The sequence below is a fragment of the Pogoniulus pusillus genome, chromosome 32 (genome assembly GCF_015220805.1).
Source record: "Pogoniulus pusillus isolate bPogPus1 chromosome 32, bPogPus1.pri, whole genome shotgun sequence".
Lineage (NCBI taxonomy): Eukaryota > Metazoa > Chordata > Aves > Piciformes > Lybiidae > Pogoniulus > Pogoniulus pusillus.
Genome location: NC_087295.1, coordinates 4242975 through 4268909, shown reverse-complemented (window position 1 = coordinate 4268909; position 25935 = coordinate 4242975). Strand labels below are relative to the sequence as shown.

The 25935-nt window shown below is 42.6% G+C and overlaps 1 protein-coding gene across 21 annotated transcripts in view; it reads left to right on the top strand.

Moving 5' to 3' along the window:
- The window catches only part of ARPP21 (cAMP regulated phosphoprotein 21), a 239183-nt gene that overhangs the window by 113646 nt on the left and 99602 nt on the right, over positions 1 to 25935 (top strand). For 17 of the 21 annotated variants that reach the window (XM_064169992.1, XM_064169988.1, XM_064169986.1 and 14 more), the window contains exons 2-10: positions 12910 to 13078; positions 14925 to 15130; positions 15554 to 15595; positions 16025 to 16066; positions 17400 to 17489; positions 21736 to 21886; positions 23149 to 23227; positions 24513 to 24572; positions 25577 to 25717. In XM_064169992.1, coding sequence (XP_064026062.1) covers positions 14963 to 15130; positions 15554 to 15595; positions 16025 to 16066; positions 17400 to 17489; positions 21736 to 21886; positions 23149 to 23227; positions 24513 to 24572; positions 25577 to 25717 — 773 coding nt within the window. In that variant the 5' untranslated portion in view covers positions 12910 to 13078; positions 14925 to 14962. Of the gene's footprint in view, positions 1 to 12677; positions 12827 to 12909; positions 13079 to 14924; positions 15131 to 15553; positions 15596 to 16024; positions 16067 to 17399; positions 17490 to 21735; positions 21887 to 23148; positions 23228 to 24512; positions 24573 to 25576; positions 25718 to 25935 lie in introns of those variants that run through there. The other 4 variants (XM_064169989.1, XM_064169987.1, XM_064169994.1 and 1 more) reach the window with 4 other exon arrangements.

Below are 25935 nucleotides of genomic sequence, written 5' to 3'. Positions count from 1 at the left end.
CTCTTCAGCACTGGATTTAAGTGACAGCAGTGGTTATTGACTTGCCCTTTCTGGTAGCTGTGTCATGTTTTATCAGCGTTTGACGATCTGGCAGTATCAGAATAAATCCTGAGGCTCCAACAGCGCAGCACTGGATGCGAAGCACTGACCGAACACACTCTGTGTTCTACACAAAATGATGGGTGCAGTTCTTGGGTGGCTAGGTCAGTCCAGACTCAAAATATGATTGAATAGGAAAAAAAAAAAACATTGAATTCATGGGTGGACTTCTAAAAATGTTTAGAGTGGGGAAGGAAATAAGGAGGAGGAGTCACTAGATTATGTGGTTCACAGGATCACAGAATGGTAGGGGCTGGAAGGGACCTCTGTGGATCATTGAGTCCAACACCTCTGCTGGAACAGGACCATAGAATTTAGCTTAGGTTGCACAGAAACACATCCAGACAGGGCTGGGAAGTCCCCAGAGAAGGAGACCCCACAAGCTCTCTGGGCAGCCTGCTCCAGTGCTCTGGGACCCTTGCGGTAAAGAAGTTCTTCCTCTTGTGGTTAATACCACAGAAGTAACTCTACAATTTCACAGTGACTCTGAGTAAACAATTTAAGGCAACTGAAGTTCCAAACTACTCATTGAAATTGTGAAATCTTAGAGGTACCTCCTGACAGACCACTGGAACAGGCTGACTGAGGGGGTTGTGGAGTCTCCCTCTCTGGACATACTCAAAACCCTCTTGGATGCATCCTTGTGTGATCCTGATCTAAGTGATCCTGCTCTGCAGGAGGGTTGGACCGCATGAGTTTTTGAGGTGCTTTCCAGCCCCTGACATTCTGTGATTCTGTGAATACTTCTGAAAGCCTTTTGTTTTTCCAAAGACTGTTAAATGAAGGTCTCATTTAATAGTCTTGCTTAGAGTCCAGGAGCCTTGCACATACAATCCTTACTTTAAGGAATCTGTAGCATAGAGCTGTCTCTGATGCACATTACTTTGCAGTAGTCCCACCACCTCCATTTTTCTTTTTCCAGTTTCCTAAAGCACCTTTTCCTCTACCATTTCAGCACTGGTTTATAATCCTGCTTCTGTTTACTTTCTGCTACTCAGCACAGCAATGGGAAAAATGGGATGATATGGCCATCCTGCACTGGAAATGGAATGTATTACAGGCTGTGGCACCTCAATACCCTACTTCTCTCCTGTCATTTAAATCTCAGTATTTTTAGATCATTGATGTAGTTAGTGGTTTCTAGTGCCAGGTAAGACAGATTGTTTCACAGCAGGTAGATAGAATTTTGGATATTATAGAAGTTTTCCTAAAATCATATTTGGACTTGTGGAGACTTCAATCTGCGTAACAAGATTTAAAGTACTGCAACAACAACAACAAAAATCCTTACTGGTTTTATCATTATTTTTGAATCTCCTTTTTGATTAAATATATGTAATTCTTGTTCAGGTTTAAATTTAATAGGACATATTCCCTGGAGACATTGGCCTGAGTATGTGGCTTCTGCTGTGTATTCATTGCTCTCTTTTATTAGCTCATGTGTCATGAGGCTTTCTGGTTAGGCGTACAGGGAATGGCCAGTTCTGTTTCTAACAAAACTGCTTAGCGCTCTCTCTCTCTTACATATGTCATCATTTCTTCCTTGAAAAACACAAACAGACCTCAAAACACTTTTTGTGCCTTTCCTTTTGTTCACACGGAGCCTGGAAGTCCCTAGCAGAAAAGGCAAACATAATGCAGAAACCGCAGGGTTTCTGGCAAAGTATTTTCAGAAGCCAAAGCTGCGAATCTCTGCACTGGCACTGCCAGTTCTGTAAACCGAAGTTTCTGCCTTTTGTCTCTTGATGATTGTAACAGCCTTTGAAGAGAATTTCCTCCTCTTGCTGCCTGTCAGTATAAAACACCTGACTGGTGTCCTGTTGTTGGAATTTGTTTTGTATTTATTTCTTCAGGAATCAATTGCAATGTCAGTTGCAGTCTATTGTACTGGTACTGCTCATGGGGAAATGTGATGTCTATCAGTTATGTATCTTAAGATGGGTCACAACACGGGGAGAATCTCTTAACACCATTTTTAGAGGTGGCAAGGGAACTGGCAAAAGATAGAAATGTTGATTAGCTTGTGATTTCTAGAAGTGAGCCTAAGATAAGGAAATTTGGCACTTAAATGCTTGGAGTATTGTGCAGAAACATGTAATAGTTTCAGCAACTTTTATAATGGGCATTTAATTATTAGGTATTTTCACTTCTAATTTATATTTATGATTGCCATTTTTCTTCATTTCCTTTTTGCCCCAATGGCAATACAGAACACTGAATATGACCCATGGCATGTTTAAGGCTTGTTTTTGTAGCATGTGGCATTTGTCACTTCACTGTGTTGCCTGAAACAAGCCAAAATGGGATCATTATCTACATAAAATATGAATGTGCATCTATTCAAATGTAAATATGTGCATTAAATACATAAAATGTATGTAAAATTTAAATATATGTTTAGGCCTGTTCTAGCGGGAGGTGTCCCTGCCTATGATGGGGTGTTGGAACTGGATGATCTTTGAGGTCCCAACCTAAACCTTTGTGTGATTCTATTATGTGCATTTGTAGTTTCTCTAGACTATTAGGACAGGGAGGAAATGTTTCTGCTTTAATTTTCTTCATACGGGCTTCAAAGAATGAGAAAACAGGGAGGTGTGGATCTGTCCTTAGGACAGTCAAAGTTAAAACAGGAGACATGTCCAGATTTGAGGTTGTAGCCAGGTGGGGGTTGGTATCTTCACCCAGGCAACCAGCAATAGAACAAGGGAACACAGTCTGAAGTTGTGGCAGGGGAAGTCTAGTCTGGATGTTAGGAGGAAGTTGTTGGCAGAGAGAGTGATTGGCATTGGAATGGGCTGCCCAGGGAGGTGGTGGAGTCACCGTCCCTGGAGGTGTTGAAGCAAAGCCTGGCTGAGGCACTTAGTGCCATGGTCTAGATGACTGGCTAGGGCTGGGTGCTGGGTTGGACTGGATGATCTTGGAGGTCTCTTCCAACCTGCTTGATTCTATGATTCTATGAAATGTCAAAATCCTGTCTATACTTCTTGCAGGGGTTTAGAATTGTGGTGTTTGGCAAAATAAGCCAACTTGCTGAGATTCTTGTCTATATAAACTACTCCAGTAGACTCCAGGTCTTCAGTATCTGAAGGGAAACTACAAAAAAGCTGGAGAGGGACTTTCTAGGACAGCTGGTAGTGACAGGACTAGGGGGAATGGAGTGAAGCTGGAGATGGATAGGTTCAGCCTGGATGTGAGGAGGAAGTTGTTCAGCACGAGAGTGGTGAGAGCCTGGAATGGGTTGCCAAGGGAGGTGGTTGAGGCCCCATCCCTGGAGGTGTTTAAGGCCAGGCTGCATGAGGCTGTGAGCAGCCTGATCTAGGGTAAGTTGTCCCTGGCCATGGCAGGAGGGTTGGAACTGGATGATCCTTGTGGTCCATTCCAACCCTGACTGATTCTATGATTCTAGGTCCACTACTATCCAAAAGAAGCCATCAAGTAAGCATTTGTAGTATAAAATATTTTCTGATTAACACAATCAAGAAGTTTTTAGGAGTGTTCTTAATGTTGATAATGAAATATTAAAAAGCATTAAGCAGTCTGTTACTGGGGAGTCTCAAAGGGTCTAACCTTTGTTGTTTTTGGCAGAGGAGACTTGAATTATAACTCTACAGACTATTTGGAATATGAGCTGGGAAAATTACTCTGCATTAAAACAAGCTTGATACCATTTATCTTTGAATATGAAGAGTATATTTGTACAGTTTCCAAGCAGCAAAGTTAAATGGAGAAGGAAATAGCTCATAGAGTGTGATGGATTTTGGTGGTGGTTGTGGTGGGTTGTTTTAACCCTTATATAGACTTATAACTTTCCATTTAATGGAAAGAGCAGTTTTTTCTTCAGCTGCAGGCTACTTTTGTTTCAGAAAATGATATCAGGACATAGAGGAGTAGCTGCTATGTTTAAATCTAGTAATCGAGGGACTTTGAGAAGGAAGTAATTTGGGGTCTGTTGTTGCTTTTTTTCTGCTTCTAATTTTTATGTGAAAGCTTTTTGCTGTTTTGCAGTCAACGTTTGTCTGCTAGGGCAAGTGTACTTGTTAAGTGCAGGTCTGTTTCATCAGCATAATGCTGCTTTGCTGTTAGCAATTATTTTCTTTCAGGGTTTGCCAATTAAGCTAGTGCTAGTGAAAATGCACCTAATTTGTCAAGAAATGGCAGGATGAAATATAGAGGTCATTATAGAAATTGGAAAGGGGGAGGGAAGAATCAGAGAAAGCCTGTGTGAGGCTTGGTCATATTTGCTCTGGTCCTGTGGCATTTTCATTCTGAAATTGCCTCCATCCACTTGTGATGTTGGAAGAACTGATCCTAAGTTATGGGCTATCCATGTCCTAATTTTCCTTTGGAAGAAGCTGCCCTGAAAGTTTTGTGCAAAGTCTGCACAGTGTACAAAGTTTGTAGAACGACTTAGATTGGACTTGACAGATCATCTGCTTCAACCTTCTCACCATGGGCAGGGACACCTCTCAGCTAGACTTGGATGCACAAGGCCTCATCCAGCTTGGCTTTGAACACCCCAGGGAGGAGGCAGCCACAGCCTCCCTGGGCAGCCTGTTCCAGAGTCTCAGCACCCTCCTATTGAAGAACTTTTTCCTAATACCCAGTCTAACCCTGCTCTCCCTCAGCTTCAAACCATTCCCACTTATCTTATTGCTGGACACCCTTCTGAAAAGTCCCTCTGCAGTCTTCCTGTAGGATCCCTTCCTGTATTTAAAGGCATCTGTAAGGCCTCTCTGGAGTCTTCTCTAGGCTGAACACCCCCATCTCCTTCAGACTATCCTTGTAGCAGAGGTGTTCCAGCCCTTGGATCATCTTGTGGCCCTCCTCTGGACTCGAGCTTGAAGAGAGGAACTGAGAAAATACATAAAGTAAAATGGGTTGCATTTCTTGGGTCACCATGTATGACCCTTGAAATGTCAAAGGGAAGACATCAGATGCAGAGTTGGGAGAGCTTCACTTACAGAGAGAAGTATCAGGAGTTTCTGCATTAAACTAAAACACATAGTTATATTTTCTCCAGATTGAAATTAACATGAGCCAGCAGTGTGCCCAGGTGGCCAAGAGAGCCAGTGGCATCCTGGGCTGGATCAGAAACAGTGTGACCAGTAGGACAAGGGAGGTTATTCTGCCCTTGTACTCAGCACTGCTCAGGCCACACCTTGAGTACTGTGTCCAGTTCTGGGCTCCTCAAGTCAAGAGAGATGTTGAGGTGCTGGAAGATGTCCACAGGAGGGCGCCAAAGCTGTGAGGGGCCTGGAGCACAGCCCTGTGAGGAGAGGCTGAGGGAGCTGGGGGTGTGCAGCCTGCAGCAGAGGAGGCTCAGGGCAGAGCTCATTGCTGCCTGCAACTACCTGAAGGGAGGCTGTAGCCAGGTGGGGTTGGGCTCTGCTGCCAGGCAACAGCAACAGAACAAGGGGACAGTCTCAAGCTGTGCCGAGGGAGGTCTAGGCTGGATGTTAGGAGGAAGTTCTTCACAGAGAGAGTGATTGGCATTGGAATGGGCTGCCCAGGGAGGTGGTGGAGTCACTGTGCCTGGAGGCCTTTAAAAAAGCTTGGATGTGGCACTTGGTGGCATGGTTTAGCTGATGCTGTGCTGTTAGGTTATAGGTTGGACTTGCTGATCTTGGAGGTCTTTTCCAGCCTCAATGATTCTGTGACAGATGAGTTTCATTCTCCCTTTCCCTTTGCATTGTGTTTGCCAAGGGTGGCATTTCTGGACTTCTGTGTGTTATGAGGAAACTTATCTGCACTGAAAGGATGGTTGGGTCATGTCTTTGTGTTGGGAGTCATGGGACTTGTGCTGTGTTCCACTCCCTGACAGTGAGACCAGCTAGTGTAATGACTTTGATTTTAGGGGAATTTGTCATGTACATGTGTGGGAACAAGATACGACTTGGCAGATGTGTTTGAAATGCATAAGGTGGTGCTGATGGCTGGGCTACAGCAAACAACTCATTCCAAGGTTGCTAATTGGTACATCTTATTAGCTTGTTAGAAGTTTGGATTGCTTGGTTCCTAGTAAACCTGTGTGATAGGCATTTGTTAGGCAGGTCACTCAAAGCCTTCTTGTGATGATCCCAGAAGGCTTTAGGTGGTCACTGTGACAGATAAAAGAGCATTTCTTTTGCCTTTCCCAAAGCACTAAAACAGTAACAGAGCTCTCCCTGAAGGGCACTTTTATTTATTGTTCTGGGTAAACCTTCTAGCTTTGCAGAAACAAAATGAGCCAGAGGGAACATCATCATTGTTGCTTGGTGGGAGAAGATGACACTGACATGAGGCCTTGTGACAGGGGATTAAAGTGGAAAAATATTGGTGACCATCTCTTAGGAGAAAGAGAATAACAGAAATGATAGAATCAGTCAGGGTTGGAAGGGACCACAAGGATCTACTAGTTCCAACCCCCCTGCCATGGGCAGGGACACCCTACCCTATATCAGGATCCCTTTGAAAAAAGGAGCCAGGTGTAAGCCACCAAAAAAATCCCAACCTGCTGTGTTTCTGGGTGCTTTGGTTTGGGTTGGGGGTTGGTTGTTTGGTTGTCTTTTGGTTTTGTTGTTGTTAATCTGTTTTCATCTCCACTGTAACCTGCAAATCCTGGATTTCATATGCAGGTTGGAAGGAGAGCCAGTGCTATTCCACGATAGAGGCTTCAGCTGGGGTGCTGCTTCTTTGGTCACCTCCTTTATATTTCATTCTGCCCTCTTTTCACCAGACTGTTTGACCCCAGTTGTTTGCTGGCCTGCTTAAGGTGGGTCAGTGGCCTCTATGCTGTTCTTGTACACAGATGCTCACGTTTCTGTAACTCCTGAGGGGGGAAAAGTGTCTGTGGACAACCTGTATTAAAGTGCCAACAATAAATGAGTCTAAATAACCCTCTGCCGCAAAGGTTTGAGCAGAAAATTTAGGCAATCACAGTATCTGTCTTTGTGGTGATAATGGAGAGGGCACAAAGTGAAGGCAAGAGGAAGTGGGTAATAAATAAGGCTTCTGCCCTTGTTTTTTAAGGTTTAATCTTCTGTCTCTCAACAGCCAGGGGAATTGTAGGATTCCACATATTTCACTGCCTTCGTTTTTGTTTTATTTCCAGGGTTTTGTCACACTGAAACCTTTTGATGTGAGAGCTGGCATGGATTATTAAGCTGTAGTGGTAACAAACAGCAGCAGACTTGGTTTCCAAGTGCACACTTCGGTGGGAAGGACAGAATTTCTGTGTCAGTAGGACAAGGGAGGTTCTTCTGCCCCTGTGCTCAGCACTGCTCAGGCCACCCCTTGAGTGCTGTGTCCAGTTCTGGGCTCCTCCATTGCAGAGAGATGTTGAGGTGCTGGAAGGTGTCCACAGGAGGGCGCCAAAGCAGGGGAGGGGCCTGGAGCACAGCCCTGTGAGGAGAGGCTGAGGGAGCTGGGGGTGTGCAGCCTGCAGCAGAGGAGGCTCAGGGCAGAGCTCATTGCTGGCTACAGCTGCCTGAAGGGAGGCTGTAACCAGGTAGGATTGTTCTCTTCTGCCAGGAACCTACTGACAAAATAAGAGGAGCTGTGCCAGGGCTGCAACCTCCTTTTAGGTAACTGTAGACAGCATTGAGGTCATTTTTGAACGTCCTCCCTTCTGGGCCTAACACCCCCAGCTCCCTCAGCCTCTCCTCACAGTGCTCCAGGCCCCTCACCAGCTTTGTGGCCCTTCTCTGGACATGTTCCAAAGCAGCTAGTGGAGTTGTGCAGTGGCATATGCTGCCCCATCAGTGTTTAGGGGTGACCTGATTGCTGTCTACAGCAACCTGAAGGGAGGCTGTAGCCAGGTGGGGTTGGTCTCTTCTGCCATGCAACTAGCACCAGAACAAGGGGACACAGTCTCAAGTTGTGCCAGGGGAGGTCTAGGCTGGATGTTAGGAGGAAGTTGTTGGCAGAGAGAGTGATTGGCATTGGAATGGGCTGCCCAGGGAGGTGGTGGAGTTGCCACGCCTGGAGGTGTTGAAGCCAACCCTGGCTGAGGCACTTAGTGCCATGGTCCAGTTCATTGTCTAGGGCTGGGTGCTAGGTTGGACTGCATGAGTTTGGAGGTCTCTTCCAACCTGGTTGATTCTGTGATTCTGAGGAGCTCACTGTCTTGCTTGTCTAATGATGTAGGTCCCGGAGAGACAACAGAATAGTAGTGTCTTCAAACTACAGCTGTAGGATTTCTTTTTTAATTTGGGGGTCGATGTGGTGGTGGTTTTGTCTTGATTTTTCTTTGTTTGCTTGGTGGGTTTGTTTGATTTTGTTTGTTTCTTCATTTTGTTCTTTAACAATAGAGTTTTTATCCTGGAGATTTCCTTAGAAGCCACCACAGAGTGGATTCATTGTGACGTGAGATTTTCCTGGATTTGCTTGATGGCAGCAACTAGAATATTTAATTAAATGTCAAATAACAGAAGATTTATGCTTCCTGCCATGAGAGTTTAGCAACACTGAGGGCTGTGTGTACCGATAATCTTGAGATAATGCAGTAGTCCCTTTCCAATGGTTTGCAGGAATCTGAGTTAGCAATAATGAGTCACAGCTATCTTTATCCATATGCATGAGGTGTGTATTGCTTTCCTGAAATGATGACTGACGTCACTGCTTCCAGCTCAGGGACTCATACCTGCAAGTGGGGGATCACCGAAGGATGGAAAGGTTCCTGTTACGTAGGTAACATCATCAGACTGTTTATAGTTACAAGAGGTGCTCAGGCTCAGATGATTTTACCATTACAGCTTAGTGCCATGGTCTAGTTGATTGGACAGGGCTGGGTGATAGGTTGGACTGGGTAATATTGGAGGTCTCTTCCAACCTGTTTGATTCTATGATTCGGGGGAAAACCCCTTGGGTTTCACTCTGGCACTCCTGCCTGCGGCTGCTGCCTGCTCTTGCTTAAGAGTTTGTTGTTTGGCCTTAAAGCCTGCTGATCTTGTCTTCTGAGGGAAGACGTGTTGGTACTGGAAGAATAAGGATCTCATAGTTCCTGCTCCAACATGTGATGCTTTTGAGACCACCAAAACATTTCCTATCTAATGCACAAAGGGCTAACTCTCCTGTGGTGGGCTCTCAGGGTTCTGTCAGCTGTCTCTCTGTTTCATTTCAGTTGATGGTCAGCTATCAGAAGTGCTTTGAGGTGGCCTTTCTCATGTTCTTTTCTCTTTTTTCTGTTCTGTGGGTTTAGTGGTTGGTTTTTTTTGACAGCTCTTCTGGGGATAGTTTCGAAACTCTTGCATTAAATGAAGTGTTCCTTCCCACAGATTGTTCTTGGAATCTGCGTGGTATGTGTTGTAGGAAGGTATGTGACCATACACGCCTTCTTCCATCCCTTTCTCTTCTAGCTCTGGCAATAACTACTCAAGCTCAGGATAATCCTTAGCATCTAAAGTGAAAATCCTGTCAATAAAGAGAGCAGCTTATGGGAAAAAAAAACCAAACCAGTATTTGCATCCCACAGTGCATGCTGATCAGCTGGTGCTTATGAATCTTCTGCAAACATTTCCACTAAAGTGATTCTACAAATGCTCTGGTGGGCACCTGTGTTTTCTGCTGGCTTGCCATGTGAGATGCTCACAGAATCACAGAACCATAGAGGCTGGAAGGGCTTTCCAGAGATCAAGTCTAACCCACTGGCCAAGGCAAGATTCCCTAGGATAGTTCACACAGGAATGCATCCAGGTGGGGTTTGAAAGGCTCCAGAGAAGAAAACTCCACAATCTCTGGGCAGCCTCACTGTAAAGAAGTTTCTCCTCATGCGGAGGTGAAACCTTCTGTGTTCCAATTTGTAGCTGTTGCTCCTTGTGTTATTGCTGCTGACCACCAAAAAGAGTTTGGCCCCAGCCACTTGATACCCACCCTCCAGATATTTACACACATTGATGAGATCTCCTCTCAGTCTTCTCCAGACTGAACATCCCCAGGGCTCTCAGTCCCTCTCTATAGGGGAGATGCTCAAGTCTCAAAGTTGCCCTCATGGCTCAAGGTACCTTAAGGAGTTAGAGGCTGCAGTTTTGTCATAGACTGCTCCTAAGATGCCCACAGCCCTGTGAGATGTTGCTCTCTTGCACGTAAAGGTAGGTTTTGCCTAGCAACGAGCTTTGCGGTTTCCACCTGAGGACTGAGAACAGAGGTGCGGTGGTTCAGTCTTTTGCGTCACTTGGGTGCTGGAGGTTTTGACAGTCAAATCATCGCTGACATTTCTGTCGGTGTGCAAGGAAGAGACTAATGTAGTCTGTTTTCCCATAGCAGTGCTGTCACTGCAGGAGTGACAGTAGTAAGGAGTGCATTCATCACTGTCCTGGAAACGCGTGAGAAACGGAGACGTAGTTCCCATCAGAACATCTCTCTCCTGAGGGCTATTTTCTGACTGATTCCTTTTGGCTATTTATACTCTTCCTGAAGTATTTTATGGAAACCTGAGTCCTTTTGAAAACCCACCCAAACAACCAGAAGCGTGCTTTACGTATGATAGTATGTAAATGGTTACTCAGCCCTTGTAGATTGCCTAATGATTAAAGGAGGAGGAGAAGGAGGACCTTGTATAAAGGGAAAGCAAAGAGCTTGATGGTGTCTGCTCTATGTGACTGCTCTGTGGCTCAGTTCTCCTCATTCTTTTTCTTCCCTCAGAAGATAATTATGACGGCTTTATTAAAAAAATAAGCAAAACTCATTGTCATTGCAGGGTTGAAAAATGGTAGCTGCACACCATAAACTTAGTTTCCACTTGCTTATCCTTCAGGAATCTGTATAGGGGAGTCATTTTAATTCAGGGATGTGGTCATCTTGTACATTGCCAATGACATCAGAGATCTTACATGTAACAATATGTAGAATCAGTCTGTGGAGACTGTGCTGTGCCTCTAGCACAAGACCAGAAATGATGTTTTTTGGAGTCTTGGCAGATGCCTTCGCATGCTGGATGTGATACCCTTTGTTTGGTCAGTTTCTTGTCTGTATTTTTGTCTTGCTCTCCTTGTTTGTCTTGTGCATGGTTAGTTACTAGCACATGGCAATGCTGAAGAACCCTGAAATAGTTTTTGTGTGTCCTGGTTTTGGTACAGATGCCTATTGCTCAGTCACTTTTGAGGCTGGTTGTTCTCCCTGTGTGAAGCTGTGCCACAATATATTTCCTTGGGCTTCTTTGGTTTTGTTGAATTTGTAAGTTTTCAGTTTTTCTCTCATTCAGAAGTATGAAGGAAGGGTAATAATGAGAGACAGTTAGAAGGAAAGGGTTTTCAGTCACTGCTTCCTCTCTTAGTTTTGACTCCATGAAATACATTTGCATGTATTTGGGTACTTAGGTGTCATTTTGTCTGTTGTTCCTCTGCTCCCATTGTGACCCTATAAATGTGTTTGCCAAAGAAGTAAAATTCCTGAAAATGTCCTGGGAGAAATAGCAAAAAAATAACAGAAACAGGAAGACTTATTTTGTATGACTGTACAAATTATCAAGTGGTCTGAAGGAAAATAAATCTATTTATGAATATAAACTTGCAGGGTGGTAGTGGTAGCTCATAGAACTGCCTGTTGGTCTCCTTTATGTGCCTGAGCCCTAGGAGACAGCAGGATTTGAGTTTTGTGAAGGGCTGAATTGCATTTCAGGTGGCATGAAATTCTGCTTGTTTCATGTGGTGAGTTCCAGTGCAGCTGGACTGGAGTTCCAGGACAGCGCACACTGAAACCATGCACAGTTTAAAGTGTGCCTCAGAAACAAGGAGTCCAATAATAGAGTGACATGGCTTTTAGTTTTGGTGTGGTTCTCCCCCACCCCACCAAGCAGAGTGGTACATGTTCAAGAAAAGACTGGATGAGGCCAGTCTTTGCCAGTTAGTGCCCTGGTGTAGTTGACTGGATAGGGCTGGGTGCTAGGTTGGACTGGATGATCTTGGAGGTCACTTCCAACCTGGTTGATTCTGTTTCATCCTATTTGCTGGGTTTGTGCAATTGCATTAATGGCTTGAGCTGTGATTTGTATGCAGTCGTCAAGAAGAGCTGCCTGTTGTATCAGGACAGTTCAGCACACAGCCACAGCTTGTAAATCAATCCATCTCTGCCCAAAAATGCTGCTTTTCTGTCAGATCAGCTATTCAGCTGTCAAACTCGGTCCTGGTGAGCAGCATAAATTGCATTGCAGATGCAAGTTTTTCCTCAGGTTTAGTTTCTGAGTCATAACTTCCAGATCTCTTTTTTGCTCCTCCTCACACAGTGCCTCAAAAGCAACTTTTTCTGGTGGCCGTTGGTCAGGGAGCAGGATTTCTTCCTTCTCCTCTTCCTGTTCTGGAGCATTTCAACTTTTATTTGGCTTGTTAAATGAAGGTCTCAATTCACAACCTTGGCAAAGCTGTTCACTTTCTAGAAGCGCCCACCCAGCTTCTTTTTCAATGGTGCTTGCTGAAATTTTAACTGGAGCAGAACCCATAGTTAAAAAGCAGGCAAGTCCTTTTTCTTCATACCCTCCTTGATTTCTGTTGATGCAAACAGATGAGCTTATATATAAATATGTATATAAGCTTTTTTTTTTTAATGAAAAGTGCTGGAATTCACTAAAAAAGGTTGGAATTGAAATGAGTAATCTGCAATGCATAATGCAATTGTTAATTTTAGCTGCTTGCGTAGGAGCTGTTATGACTTGAACAGCCGGCTCTAGCCTTCATTAGAGAAGAAGCAAGCAGTTTTGAGACAGGTGGAGCTGGATCAAGCTGTGAAAGTGATTTGCACGAAGCTGGTCATTCATGTTAGAAATCTGGTCCCCTCTCTTGCATCCTTACCTTGTACCACGTTCGTTGCCATTGTTATTTACTTCTCGTCTTTTTCCAGGTTGACTATGATCCATCAAACCCTCTGCAGGACCAGCATGGAGATTGGCACTCTGAACTGCTAATGAGGACATGGGACTCCCGTTGTCATTGACCATTTGTGTGGACTTTACCAGCGAAAACCAACAGAAGACACTAGAAGGACAGTGGGAATTATAGCAGTTTTCCAGGTAAGCGTCTTCCGTGGTGCAGCCGAATCAACCTGGATTGTCAATGCTTTTGTGAACGCTGTGTAAGTGTTGTGGAAGAGCTGTGGGGTGACATGTCCATGAAGAACTTTGTGCATTAGTGTGTGCTTCTCTTGAGGAAGATCTTTAATCAGTGAAGAACACTTTCGGGTCTTGTCATTCATCACGATGTGAGCTTTTAAGCCAAGCGATTCACGTTTCAGTTGGGACTGCAGCATAGCCAATACCGTGGGACTTCCTGGGCATGGTGGTGGGAGGAAGGAGAAGTCAAAGCTTGATTTGGCTTAGTGTGAGCTTCATGTTCCACTTAGTTTGTTTATGAAACATGTAGCTTCGTTTCTTGTGAAATCCCCACTGGAAGGGGGCTGGAAGGGATCTCAAAAGCTCATCCAGACCACCTCCCCTGCAGAGCAGGATCAGCTAGAGCAGATCACACAGGAAAGCATCCAGGCAGCTCTTGAATATCTCCAGGCAGGGAGACTCCACAACCCCTCTTGGGCAGCCTATTCCAGTGTTCCGTTGCCCAAGATACGATTATGTAGGAAGGGGTTTTTATTTTTTCCTCCTTTTATTTGCTTGCAGTTTCAAAACCAAAGCACAAAAATGGAAGAATTAAGTTTTGAAAACTAAGTATGTAGTTGTATTTTTTTTCACTTAAAAACCCCAGCTTGTAAAATTTGAAGATAACTGATACCAGCATGTTAATTACAAGCTGCAAAAGAGAAACCTGGCAAAGCATGGTTCTGTTTAATAGCCACTACCTCATTGTTGAGAAGTGGTGAGGTTATTGCACAAGAGCCTCCTTCTGCACTGTCTCCCTTTCTCAACTGCAGTTGTTTGTTTTTGTATTCCTGAGGATACTCCTTAGACCAAATGGATGGGGAAAGAAAAGTTAAATTATTCATGAGACTCATCTGACAATTGATCAATGGGGGAGGCTTCAGGAGGGAGCTGGTGGGGAGGGAGAAAGAGGGAGAAAATAATAATAGGCTTTAACTTTGAAAAGCCTTTAAAGCTTCTGTACAACAATCCATTGTGAGCTGAGAGTAAATGCAGCTCGGTTAAGATATCTTCATTAGAAATACCTGCCAAGGGCTTCCTGGAGGATTTTCATCGTGCTGGAGAGTGACATGGGGCTAGGGAAGAGGCTTAGGATTTTAATAATGGAGGTGTCAGTTTGATGCCTGATAATGCTGACCCAGGAAGCTTTATTGCCAATTTAGATTTCATATTTATATATTTGATGAGGTAATTCAATTTTTTTTTCTAAACTGGTAGGGCTTCTGCTGTGTACAGCACCCAGGGCTGAATCCTAGGCATGGGTTTTATTTCTGTTTGTTTTGTTTGTTTGGATATTCTTTTTTTAATTGGAGAAGGGAAAATAAAAAAGGAAAAATAAAGAGGGGGAGGGGGGGAAATCTAGAGGAGGGGACCACTGAGATGCCAGAGACCTGCATGTCCAAATGGGTTGTTGCTGCTTGATGCTGCTGAGCTCTGTAGCAAAGTGTCCCTCGTTGCTCCTTGGCTGTTCCAGGGCTGGAGTGGGGAGTCACCTTAAATCTGCTCACCACCAAGGCTGTTTAGGTCAGAGCTCTGCTCCTTTAACCTAAACCAATTCTTCTCTTACCCATTATTTCAATTCAGTACCCTTCTTCAGCTGGCCATATGTAGCTATCCGCTCCTGAGCTGCATGTTTTGGCTTATCAAAGGAAATGAAATTACTTTACTTGGAAATTAAAAAATTAAATAAAAAATAACAGTGGAAAAAAAATTTACCCCCAGTGTCTTTTTGTGTATGTGTTTGTGTCGTGATATCTTGACCTTTCAGGTCACCAAATCTTGTTATTTTAATTTCTGTCTGGAAGAATGTCTGAGCAAGGTAAATTGAACCAGGAGACAGCAGAGGAAGCTGTGAATGAGCAGGAGACTGCCATCTCCGAAGTGGACCCAGACAACTGTATCCTTAATAAATCTGAAAGCTCAGAAGTAGAGGAGAAGGAGGAGAAGCTGAGCGATGCCAAGACAGAGCTGCAGGTAAGACAGGAATGGTGAACAGGCACATTGCATATCAACGTGTTACCACTGCCTTCCCATTTCTGTGATCTCTTTCATTGCCTACTCTTATTTTTTCCCCCCTTTCATCATTTGAGTATTTTTTTTATTCGTTTGGTTGATTGCTTTAATTGTTTGGTTTAGTTCTGTCTCTATTTTATTTTCGGTCCTCTTAATCTCCCTCCCAAAATAAAAGCTATTATTCATGATACCTTTCAAACTCTTTAGGCTTCTGTCCATGTTATTATTTTTTCTGAGAATTGAATTTCTAGAGGTCTGTGTTTTAAAAGTTTGCTGACATCTTTGACTGTTTTCCCTCCTCGGGGATTTAGAAAGCTACCTTGCTCTCATGAATTCACAGGTAATGCTCACGAATAATTACTTAATGTGTGGTTTGGTTTGTAGGTGTTACTGCCAACAAAAAGTTGTTATGCAAAGCCTAAGAAGGTAATTTGATGAGAAGACTTCATCGAATGAGGAGGGGGTTTTAATCCTTTTTTGCTCAATGGAATATAAAAATAAAGGGGGAGACTGGAATTTAAGAGGAAATTGGAGAGGGAGAGCATTTCCTTAAGTATGCCTTTTCTTACATTTTTATTGTGTGCAAAGCTACACAACACTGTGCAGTGTGGGTTTGGTGGCTTTTTTCTCTCTTGTTTATACCTGTTCTTAAGCTGAATAGAATGAGCAAAAATAATTCTTGGTTTTCCATGCTTTCCAGACTGGGCTTGGGAAAGTTGTTGGTTTGGGGTTTTTTTTTGCAGTCAGCATCTAAATAAAAAGTATCATTAAGGAGTGATCTAGTGTCTTTATTTATGGTTGGTGATCTTATCATACCGAAGTGATAACTGCTTCTCTTTTTTTTGCTGTACCCAGAAACGAGGTGGAAACTCAAACCAGCAGAAAAAGAGATCCAAGGTAAGGCTCCATCTCTGTTTGGAATTGCATGTCATGATAGGATATCAAATGTCTATCTACAATTGAAATGATGGCCTTACATCACCTGGGTGATGATTGAGGGTTTAGGTTTTTTTTTGTTCCTCTCCTATTTATTTAGCTTTTCTCCTTTCTCTTGCCCTATAACCTTGTTGCATAAAGGCAGAGGACTTCTCTAGATAAAGTGTGTCAGGCTCCCCTTTATTTATCTGTTGTATTTCTGTGCTGCCGAGCTCTCCATGTGCTTGTGTTAGCACTTGTGCTTCTGTGTGCCACTGGGGATGGAAAAAGCTGCTTCCTTCTGCTTTAGTAATTAACCTTTCTGTTGGAATTTTATTTTAATGGCCTAATCTTGACATAAAGAAGCAGAGACTGACTAGCTCCTTAAGTGTGTGAGGGGGAAGGGGATTCCAGAAACAACAAAAAATACTGCACACCTTCCTGTTTTCCAAGTGCAGATCTGTGAAGCTGGCACATTTTAATCATGGAATGTCAGAGGTTGGAAGGGACCTCGGAAGCTCATCCAGTCCAACCCCCCTGCCAGAGCAGGATCACCTATACCAGATCACCCAGGACAGTGTTCAGGCAGCTTTTGAATGTATCCAGACAGGGAGACTCTGCGAAACCCCTTGGGCAGCCTGTTCCAGTGCTCTGTCACCCTCAGAGGGAAAAAAAAATCTTCCTTATGTTTGAATGAAACTTCCTATATCTCAGCTTCCACTCATCACCCCTTGTCCTGTCATCAGGCATCACTGAGCAGATCCTGGCTCTGTCCTGGCACTCACCTTTACATCTTTATAAACACTGATGAGTTCACCTCTCAGTCTCCTTCTTCAAGCAGCACAGCCCCAGCTCCCTCAGGCTCTCCTCGTAACAGAGATGTTCCTTTCCCTTCATCATTTTTGTGGCTCCATGCTGGACTTTCTCAAGCAGTTCTATGTCCCTCTTGAACTGGGGAGTGCATAACTCAACACAGTGTTCCTTGGATATAATACTACTGACAGAGTGGGGGGACCCACCCCAGAAGTAAATGTCATAAGGAACTTTCAGGTTTCTGGTAAATTGCCTTCAATAGTGAGTTAGCTGTTATTGGCTACTGTGGTGGAAACAAGTGAAATGTAGCAGAAATGAGTAAAGGCAAAAGAAGAATCCTCCTGCCTGCCCCATGCACCAAATGGGCTTCTTGCTTAGAATCCCCATCAAAGGCAGATTAAAATTTTGCTGGCTGTGTGGGTAGTAGTTCTTTGGGAGCAGCTGATATGACTTGTGGTCAGCAGTAGTGTTCTCTGGTTTCTTTTCTCTCTCTTTTATTCAGTCAGGAGCTAAAGGAAAACTCGTCCGGAGTCTTGCTGTGTGCGAAGAGTCATCCCCTCGCCCGGGAGCAGAAAACCTTCATGATAATCAGGTACACTTGCAATCGTTGCTGTTAGCTGCATGGTTGACCTCCACATTCAGTTGCATGATTGTGTTACTTAATTGGGCATATAACCACGTCTGTCTTGGGGGAAAAAAAAATTCCATTCCACAGTGAAGACATTTTTTTATCTGGTTTAGCGTGAACTTTTATTTTGAAGTAATAGTTTTGTACTGTATCACAGGGTATTGTTTGCTTTTTTTTCCAGACCCCTTGAAAATTTCAGCCAATGGAAAAGAATTCAAAAGAATTCAGATTTTAAAATTTAAAACAAACAAAAAAATCAGTAACAATCAAAAAGAGTTTCAATATTTTGTTTTCTCTAAGGCTATCTCTTTTGAGGCTGCACCAGATACAGTTATGAGTAAGCTCTGGTTTCTGGTTCCTCTGAGACTCCAGTTCAATGTGCCCCTTCACATCAAATGCACAAGTCCTTTGCTCTCTAAAATGCCTTGGTAGAGCTAAGGATGCCTCTTACTGGTGACATTTGTTTTCTGAATCCTTGGTGTAGATATTCTGGAATCAAAAAAACATGTATTTGAGTTTATCTGTACTGGTAGTGTTGTATTCCCAGCAGCTGGTAGAGTTCTGTCCACTGCACTCCCCTCCCCTCAGACAATAACACTGATGGCAGTCTTTGTAGACTTCCCTTCAAAAAAGAAAACAAACCCAAAGTACCCCAAAAATCAAAAGTAAAGACCTCAAATACTCTTCTTTGCTTGACTGGTAAGAGCAAGGCTTAAGAAAAAATCACAAAGCCAAGAGATCAGAAGCACTGCCTATAATTTCCAAGCTGTTTGTGTTCAAATGAGATCAGCCATCGAGAGAGCTTGTATATGTGACTTCTTCTGAGCTTAGCACAAAAACAAACCACATCCAAGTGTACTTTCTGACATTTCCTCTGCTGACTTGAAATGAAACTATTTCAGCTCTCCTCTTAGCTCCTAAGTATGGAGAGTTTTTTTCTATTTTTTTATTGTTACTCATTTGTTTTTGAAAGACCAAAACCCAGGTTGTTTAGCAGGAGGACGTTTACATTTTCTACTGCTCTACAAAGATGCTTCTGCAGTAGTAGATGGGCAGGTTATGTTATCAGTTGTTCTGTTGTAGGTAGATGCTTTCTGCTTAACTTGCAGTACTCCAGATGTGTGGCTTCTCTTCTGCTTTGATTTGTATTTTCTGTTGTTTCATGGAGAATGAAAAGGAGATTGATACACAGAGACTGTATGAAGCGTTGCATGGTAGTTTATAATGTACTGCACAGGACCTGTAGTAAATGTCAGAGACTGGCAGGTTTTGAGGCAAAATCCCTGTCTGGATCACACCCCAGCGCCTGGCAGAGGAGGGCTTTCTCTTAGACACAGGATCTGGTCTTACCTGACTCTGACCAGCTGGCCCAAATGTTTCTTTGACCATATCAAAACATTTATGGGAGATAAAATGCCTCCCTGGACCCCAGCATCCATTTCCTGCAGATGCAGCTGGCGTGGTGTAATTATTTAGATAGGAACTGCACTTCTGCTCTCCCTGACCTTATACTAATGAACGTGGCTCAGCTTTGCCGTGAAAGCTGGACCTGCAGGCTCCTCCTTGGACTGGCTGAAGGCTACAGGAAGTTTTATGCTGACCAAATTGCTTTGCTTTCACTTTTTTTTAGAGGAGGGAAAAAAAAAAAAAACCAAAACCAACTCTTATTTTCAGTTTGGAATTTATTTCTTCTTAAAGAGAGTATTATTTTATCACCATGGTTTACAAAGCACAGGGAATTACTTACCAGAGAATGTACGGTACATTGCCAGAGCTACTGAGTATGGATTGTACTGCAGACTTGATGTTTGTACTTATATTTGAATACTTGCCTTCATTTTCCTGTACAGGGAAAAAAAACCCACAACCTTGTTTACCTGTATTACTTGATCTTAAAATGCTTACCTGATGGTTCACTATGTCCTTACTTAAAAGGAATGTTGCCTTTAATGTGATACTGTTGACCAAGAAGTGTATTACTGCAATTTGAACATTTCTTTTGTTGTTCACTATACTTAACCTTGTATCAATGTATTTATTAACACTGTATTTTATTATTGAAGAAAAAAAATCAATAAAAATCTAAGAAAATACCCAGCAGCTTTTGCTTTTACTCTACAGCCCTCTGCGTGTTTCTTCCAGTGCAAACAGAGTGGTATTTTGTTATGTGTAAGACATCTCTCTACTGTATGTTCATATTTGTGCTTATGTGTAAAGCCTGTCATTATCTTTTTGTTTTTCCTTTCATAAGTGCAATTGAGCAACCACTGTGAAGATTAGGATTAACATCCTGGGAACAGCATGGCCAGTTACATTTTTCTCCTGGTTTGAAAAGCTAATGGCACTGTTGCTCTGCTCCAGGCAGTGCGGGGAATCAGGTTGGACTTGGATGATCTTGGAGGTCTCTTCCAACCTGGTTGATTCTATGATTCTGATTCTAAGAGCTCTTATCCTCTGGGGTCTTGAGACAGTCCTCATTCCAAAGTTGGTTGTTTCAGTGAGCAATTGAACTGTCATATATTAGTCCTCTGAGTACAACCCAGCAGGTTAGAAAACATTTCTTTCTATGCATCCTGACCTCAAATGACGAGGAGTTCCCACTCTTTTCCTCTTGGTGCTAATACTGTCTGCCAAAAGTAACAGAAACAGAGATTGAGTATGGTAGGTCAGGTTAAAGTTTTGGACAGAGGGCTTTGTTTCTCTTTTATAGTGCTTCTCATCTCTAGTCTTTTGTGCCACATTCTAATTCCACCAAAAGCCTATAACAATTGAGCAGAGAAATTCCCAACTTCTGTCTTAACTGTGGCTTGTTTATGCTGGTATCTTGTTCTGTTAGGATCTCGTCTTATATGTGTCATGGAGGCTAATTTGTAGTTCTCCCCCCACCCAAAAAACACCAAAAAAAGGGGAACCTTCCGTTCTCACCAATTATTGAAAGCATCTTTTGAGTTCCTAATGGTCTGGTTGCTTTAAAAACACACCCCTTTAAAGTTTTGTATTGATTTTATTCTTGGTGGTGGTGTTTTGTGTGCTAGTATTCTTTGAAAAACTATGAGGAAATGAATTTACTGGCAGTCAGGAAACTCTTTGATTTTTTTTTCTCCCAGTACTGGTGAGTTTAGCTTTCATTAACCTGATGCCAAAAAGTTATCAGGCTTGCAGGACTCTTCTATCAAAGAAAACTGCATTAGCAGGGAGTTCTGCCACACCTTAATTTAATGTACACTGCTTTAAAAACATACTACTACCTTGGCCATCATTTCCTCCAAAGAATATGAACACAGAAGAACTCCTTCAGTGTTCTGCAACCAGATTTGTATTTCTTGAAATATATAAATGATGCCCTGGTAACTTCAAAATAAAACAAAGCCAACATAAAGTGGGAAAGAACAAGTTCTTGAACAAACCAGGAAACACAAAGCAGCTTCAACGCTCAGTTTGAATTCAGTTCTTTCAGCTGAAGAATGCTTTTAATAGGGGCAAATAGTCTCAGAAATACTGAGTTTTCAAGGGTGGAACTTGTGATGCTTTGGAGAAGTTCACTTACCACAACTTATCTGAAGATTGCAGTGTGTGTTTCACCCTTTTTTGTTAAAGGCACGTTTGCATATGCCTGTAAACCCCAAGCAGCTGATGAGTTAGTAAGCCCTTTTGTATACAGCTGAGTTCATCATTGGCTGGCACTGTTCTGCTATCAAAGCCTGAAAGCTTTGTCAGGCTGCTGTGGCATTCAGTTGTGCAAATCAGTCCAGATGAGCCTTCAGGATTTTCTATTGGTGGGGAGGAAAAGGTCTATTTTTGAGACACTAAATCATTGATTTGTCATGTGTATTATTAATTAAATTGCAGAATTACTTAAAGCTCATAGAAAATGTATTTCATTACACTATAAAGTCTGAAGTGAGAATTACTAAAGTGTGGAATACAGTTCCTTTAATATACATGGACTAAAAGTTTATAGTATTCAAATATTAGGGAAGAGATAAACTTACCACTAGAATTTGGCCTCTGAGATGTCGTTATTCTCCTAGGGAAAAAGAAAAATCAGCTCATTTTTCAAACAGGAAAGAAATGTATCTGGCTTCAGCTTTTCTAGCTACACATATTTTAACACAAGTCTCTGCAGGTTGGAAGCCATGAGAAAAATCCCTAAATCTGGCCCTAAATTTATTTATCTTTTTTTTTTTTCCCTTTTTTTTTCCCCCAACAGGAATCAATCCAACTACAGCTTTCAAGTTTTCCTAGCTTGCAAGAAGAAGATAAATCTAGTAAAGATGACTCCGAGAAAGAAAAAGAGAAGGATAAAAACAAAGAGAAAGATAAAAGCAGTGAAAAAAACAAGATCAGAATGTTATCAAAAGGTGAATTTCAGAATCTTTAAGTTATTATAATCACTGTTAAAAAGGACTATATGTTTTGTTTGGTTTTTTTTTTTCTAGCCATGAATTTCTTTATTTGGGTATTAACTACCCAACAGCAGTGTTTTCACAGGCTGAGGAAACTCAGGACCTGAAGTGTGCATGCTTGAAAGCAGGATTTTTTCGCTTCGAAAGTGAAGCAGCTTTCCAAACAGAGGCCATTGATTAAAGCAGAATCATTCCTCTGAATGCTGAACTGTGTTGGTATAAACACAGATGTATATAAATATATGTGTGATTATATAATAAGCTTCAGGCTCTAATGCACTTTTTTTTCCTCCACTGATGATAACACATTGGCATGTCACTTGTGCAGTGTAGGCAGCAGAGGGTAATCCTCTTCCCGGCTGCTCCTCTCTCATGGAGAATTTCTCTTAAGTGCTCTAAGGGAACCCGTGCATGACCTTTGGTTAACCTGCATTGCAATCTATTCTCATCACCTCCTAAGGCTTCTTCAGAAAAGATCTACCTAAATTTGGTATTTTTTTCAAAGAAACAGCTTTGCTTTAACAGGGTATGAAGTTACAGTGAGAGCTCTCAGAAGCAGTCATCGCTTACCTGCGTGTGGATCCGCAGCTGGTGTGAATTGTCAGTTGGCTTCAAAGGAGCTCTCACAGTTCACGCCAGCTTGAGGATCTGTGTGGACTTCTGAGTCAGGAGGTAGAGCAATGCTGAAAAATTAATTCTGCCTGCTGTCACGCATCCCTATCACCCACCCACTCTCGGGCATCATGGGATTTCATTCTGTTCATGCAAAAAGAATTCCCATTGGCACGATGCCTCGTTTGCCATGTGCGCAGCATTTATCGAGTGAGACAGAGAGACACTGATGAATAGAAGTTGGGGTTTGGTTTTGGGTTGTTTTTTTCTGTTTAAAAAATAAATATTATTTAGTAGTTCTAAGGAAGGGTCTTGAGTGGCATTGAAAGTTTCCCCTGGTTTTCAAGCGGCCATGAGTTTCTTCAGGTGTCTGATTTTGGTGCTAGGTTCTCAGCAGAGCTGTGGCACAGGAACTGTGCACATCCACCCAGTGCTTCTGAGCATGGGTCTGTATTGGCTGACCTCCAAATGCACATTTTCTTTCAGAGCATATGCTTTCAGATAATAACTGGAAAATGGATTTTGATTCATAGCATGGCTTCATTGCAACAGTAGAAATGAAATAAGGGTATGGGGTGGGGGGGCTGTTTGCTTTTATTTTACAGATTGCAGTCAAGAGTATACAGACTCAACGGGCATCGATCTGCATGAGTTTCTCATTAACACGCTAAAGAATAACCCCAGGTATGTATTTTCTGCATTGTAGCTGGTGGTCTTTGATGTCCTGTAACTGTACACTGTGTTTTATTACTTCTGGAGATGGGTATGAGGGAAAATGTAAATGAGGTGGGCTGTTAACTGAGCAAAAAGCTATAAAAACTCATCAACTTCTACACCCTTGTCCAGTCACCCAGATTGTTTCATTTCACTTTTAGCCACGTCTGGTCTTTTCCTTACCTTGTTGCATATAGCTCTCTGTGATACTAGCAGCAATGTGTTAAAGCCATTACAGGTGGAGATACAAGATTATAAAGTAGTTTTCTTTTGGCAATTAAAACCTTGTGCACAATTCCAAATCCTGCTCTGGGTGTTGCTGCAGTTTTCAATTGAAGCAACAAGTTCATCTCATTGTGAAGTTTGCCTCTAAATATGTAAGGAATGAGCAGTTTTATACATTGATTCTCAACATTTGTTTCAATTGAATAGGCACCATATAATTCAGCAGCTACAGGTGAACTAGGAATAATTGGGCACCTAACTGCTGCTGCAACCTCTGGTATAGGTGACAGAAGGTCCTTGCATTGTTTTATCTTCTCGAAAATGAGAAGGGAAGGTTCAAAAGAGCTAAGGAGTGATGGACTCTGCCAGGCTTAGAAAAAAACATGAAAGTGTGGAAATATGGTGGGGAAATTTGTGAACCTTTTCAACGGGAGAGTTGAGGGGGGAAAAGGAAAATCTGAGACCTTCCAGTTGAAAACAAAGCGTTTTGGTTGAGCAGTGCTGTGGCAGTGCCTCCTGGGAGCTGTAGTTCAAAGGTGTTGTTCTCCATCATGCTTTCTAACTAGATTAGATGTGCCCAGTCTTCTTGCCAGCAGATCAGTGCCTTGTGGAAGATGTGTCTCAGACAAAATGTTGCAGATTTCTGTGGGTAGCAGCTCTGTTGTGAAAGAGCTCAGCTAGCTGAAAATCTCATTTTCCATTTAAAAACAGGGGTGAAAAGGGACCAAAGCTATCCACAGCAGCCAGAGTCTTCCAATGCGATGCATTGATCACAGCCTGATGTGGCTGGAAGCACTTTCAGACTACAGCTGAGCTCAAGAAAGAGCTAAATCTGTCACACATCAGGGAAGGTGCAGCAAAGCAGGCTGGAGCCTCCTATAGATGTGGCAGGGCAGAGCACGTTTCGTTTTTAATCAAGCTGGCTGACAGTGCTTGCAAAATTGCCTTCCTAACATTGACAGATGCAGTTCTTAATCTAAAATGTCTCTCGGTAGTTGATGCTACAGATATTTATGTTTCTTTTTGACAGGGATAGAATGATACTCTTGAAAATGGAACAGGAAATTATTGATTTTATTAGTGACAACAAGTAAGTCACATTCCTCTCTGGGTTATTAAAGTCACACGCGTGCGAAGCAGTGCGAACTGTTTGAGGGGTACGCTCACATGGACCACAGTGTTCCTGAGCCCTGCTGCTGCTGTGCTGCAAAATCAGGCTTTTATTTCCTGACATGTGGTTGTACTATTTAAAATACAGTAGGTATGGGGGAAAAAAGGGAGGGGGGGGAAAGCCTTTTGCTTTTTATTGTTTGATAATTGCCCTTGATTCACTCGTTTCAAGTCCAAAAGTACTGTTGAAGATTTCAGTGCACAGGATGATCAAGTGCACTACCTCATGAGTTTTCTCTGTGTGCTATGCTCTTCTAATGTGTTTGGAGAATAAAGTCTAACTTGGGTGGGAGGATTCTTGCTATTACATGTTCTTTGTAATAAAATATTTCTGTAGCTTTAAACAAACAAACAATCTCCCTCCCCCACTCCCCCAAAAAAAAACAAACCAAAAAACCAAACAAACCCACAAGCAAAAAGAACCAGAGAATCAGAATAGCAGCAGAGGAAGAAACGTTGCTGACAGCAGATGAAGTATTTTGTCAGTAAGAGAGGAAAATAGGAGTAATTGCCAAACTGGATCTTTCCAGCATCACCCTACCTCTGACCTGCAGGAGAAAGGCAGAAAGCTGCTGCCAGCGTCACAGCAAATCTGCAGGGCTGACTGTGCAGCTAGCATGAGTGTGTGCACGGTATCTAAGGACAAATTCTTCCCAACATACAGAATACTCATTAGATGCCATAAAGTGTGAGCTTTTTCTGTCCCTGTGTAGCACATGGAAATATGCTGATTAGCAACTCTAAAAATAATTCTTTTTTTCCCCCTGCCTTCTTCTAGCAAGTGTTTATATATAAATGCCTAAAGGCAGTTTTCAGTTAGATTTCTGTCCACTGGGTTACCAAAATGTGTTGCTCTTTTCATTCAGTTCCAGCTCAGAGGGAAATGTAATTATCAGTGTGATTTTTTTTTTCCACTTTTCCCAGTAATCACTATAAAAAGTTCCCTCAGATGTCATCGTATCAGAGGATGTTAGTGCACAGAGTGGCAGCTTACTTTGGCATGGATCACAATGTGGATCAGACTGGAAAATCTGTCATTATCAACAAGACCAGCAATACGAGAATGTAAGTAGCAACACTGTTGTGCTGTCCCTTGTTCCTTTGCGCAAGAGCCTGGTCTGTACCATGACTGTGTGGCATATCGTTTGGTTAATGAATGTACTGTTATTTTGTAGCAAGAGTGAGTGCTGTTTATTGGCTTTCTAGGGCAGGAGGAGAGGCCAGGGCTCTCCTTGTGATGTTATTTAAGGATGTAAAGATGCATAAGGAGAAATCAATCAAAT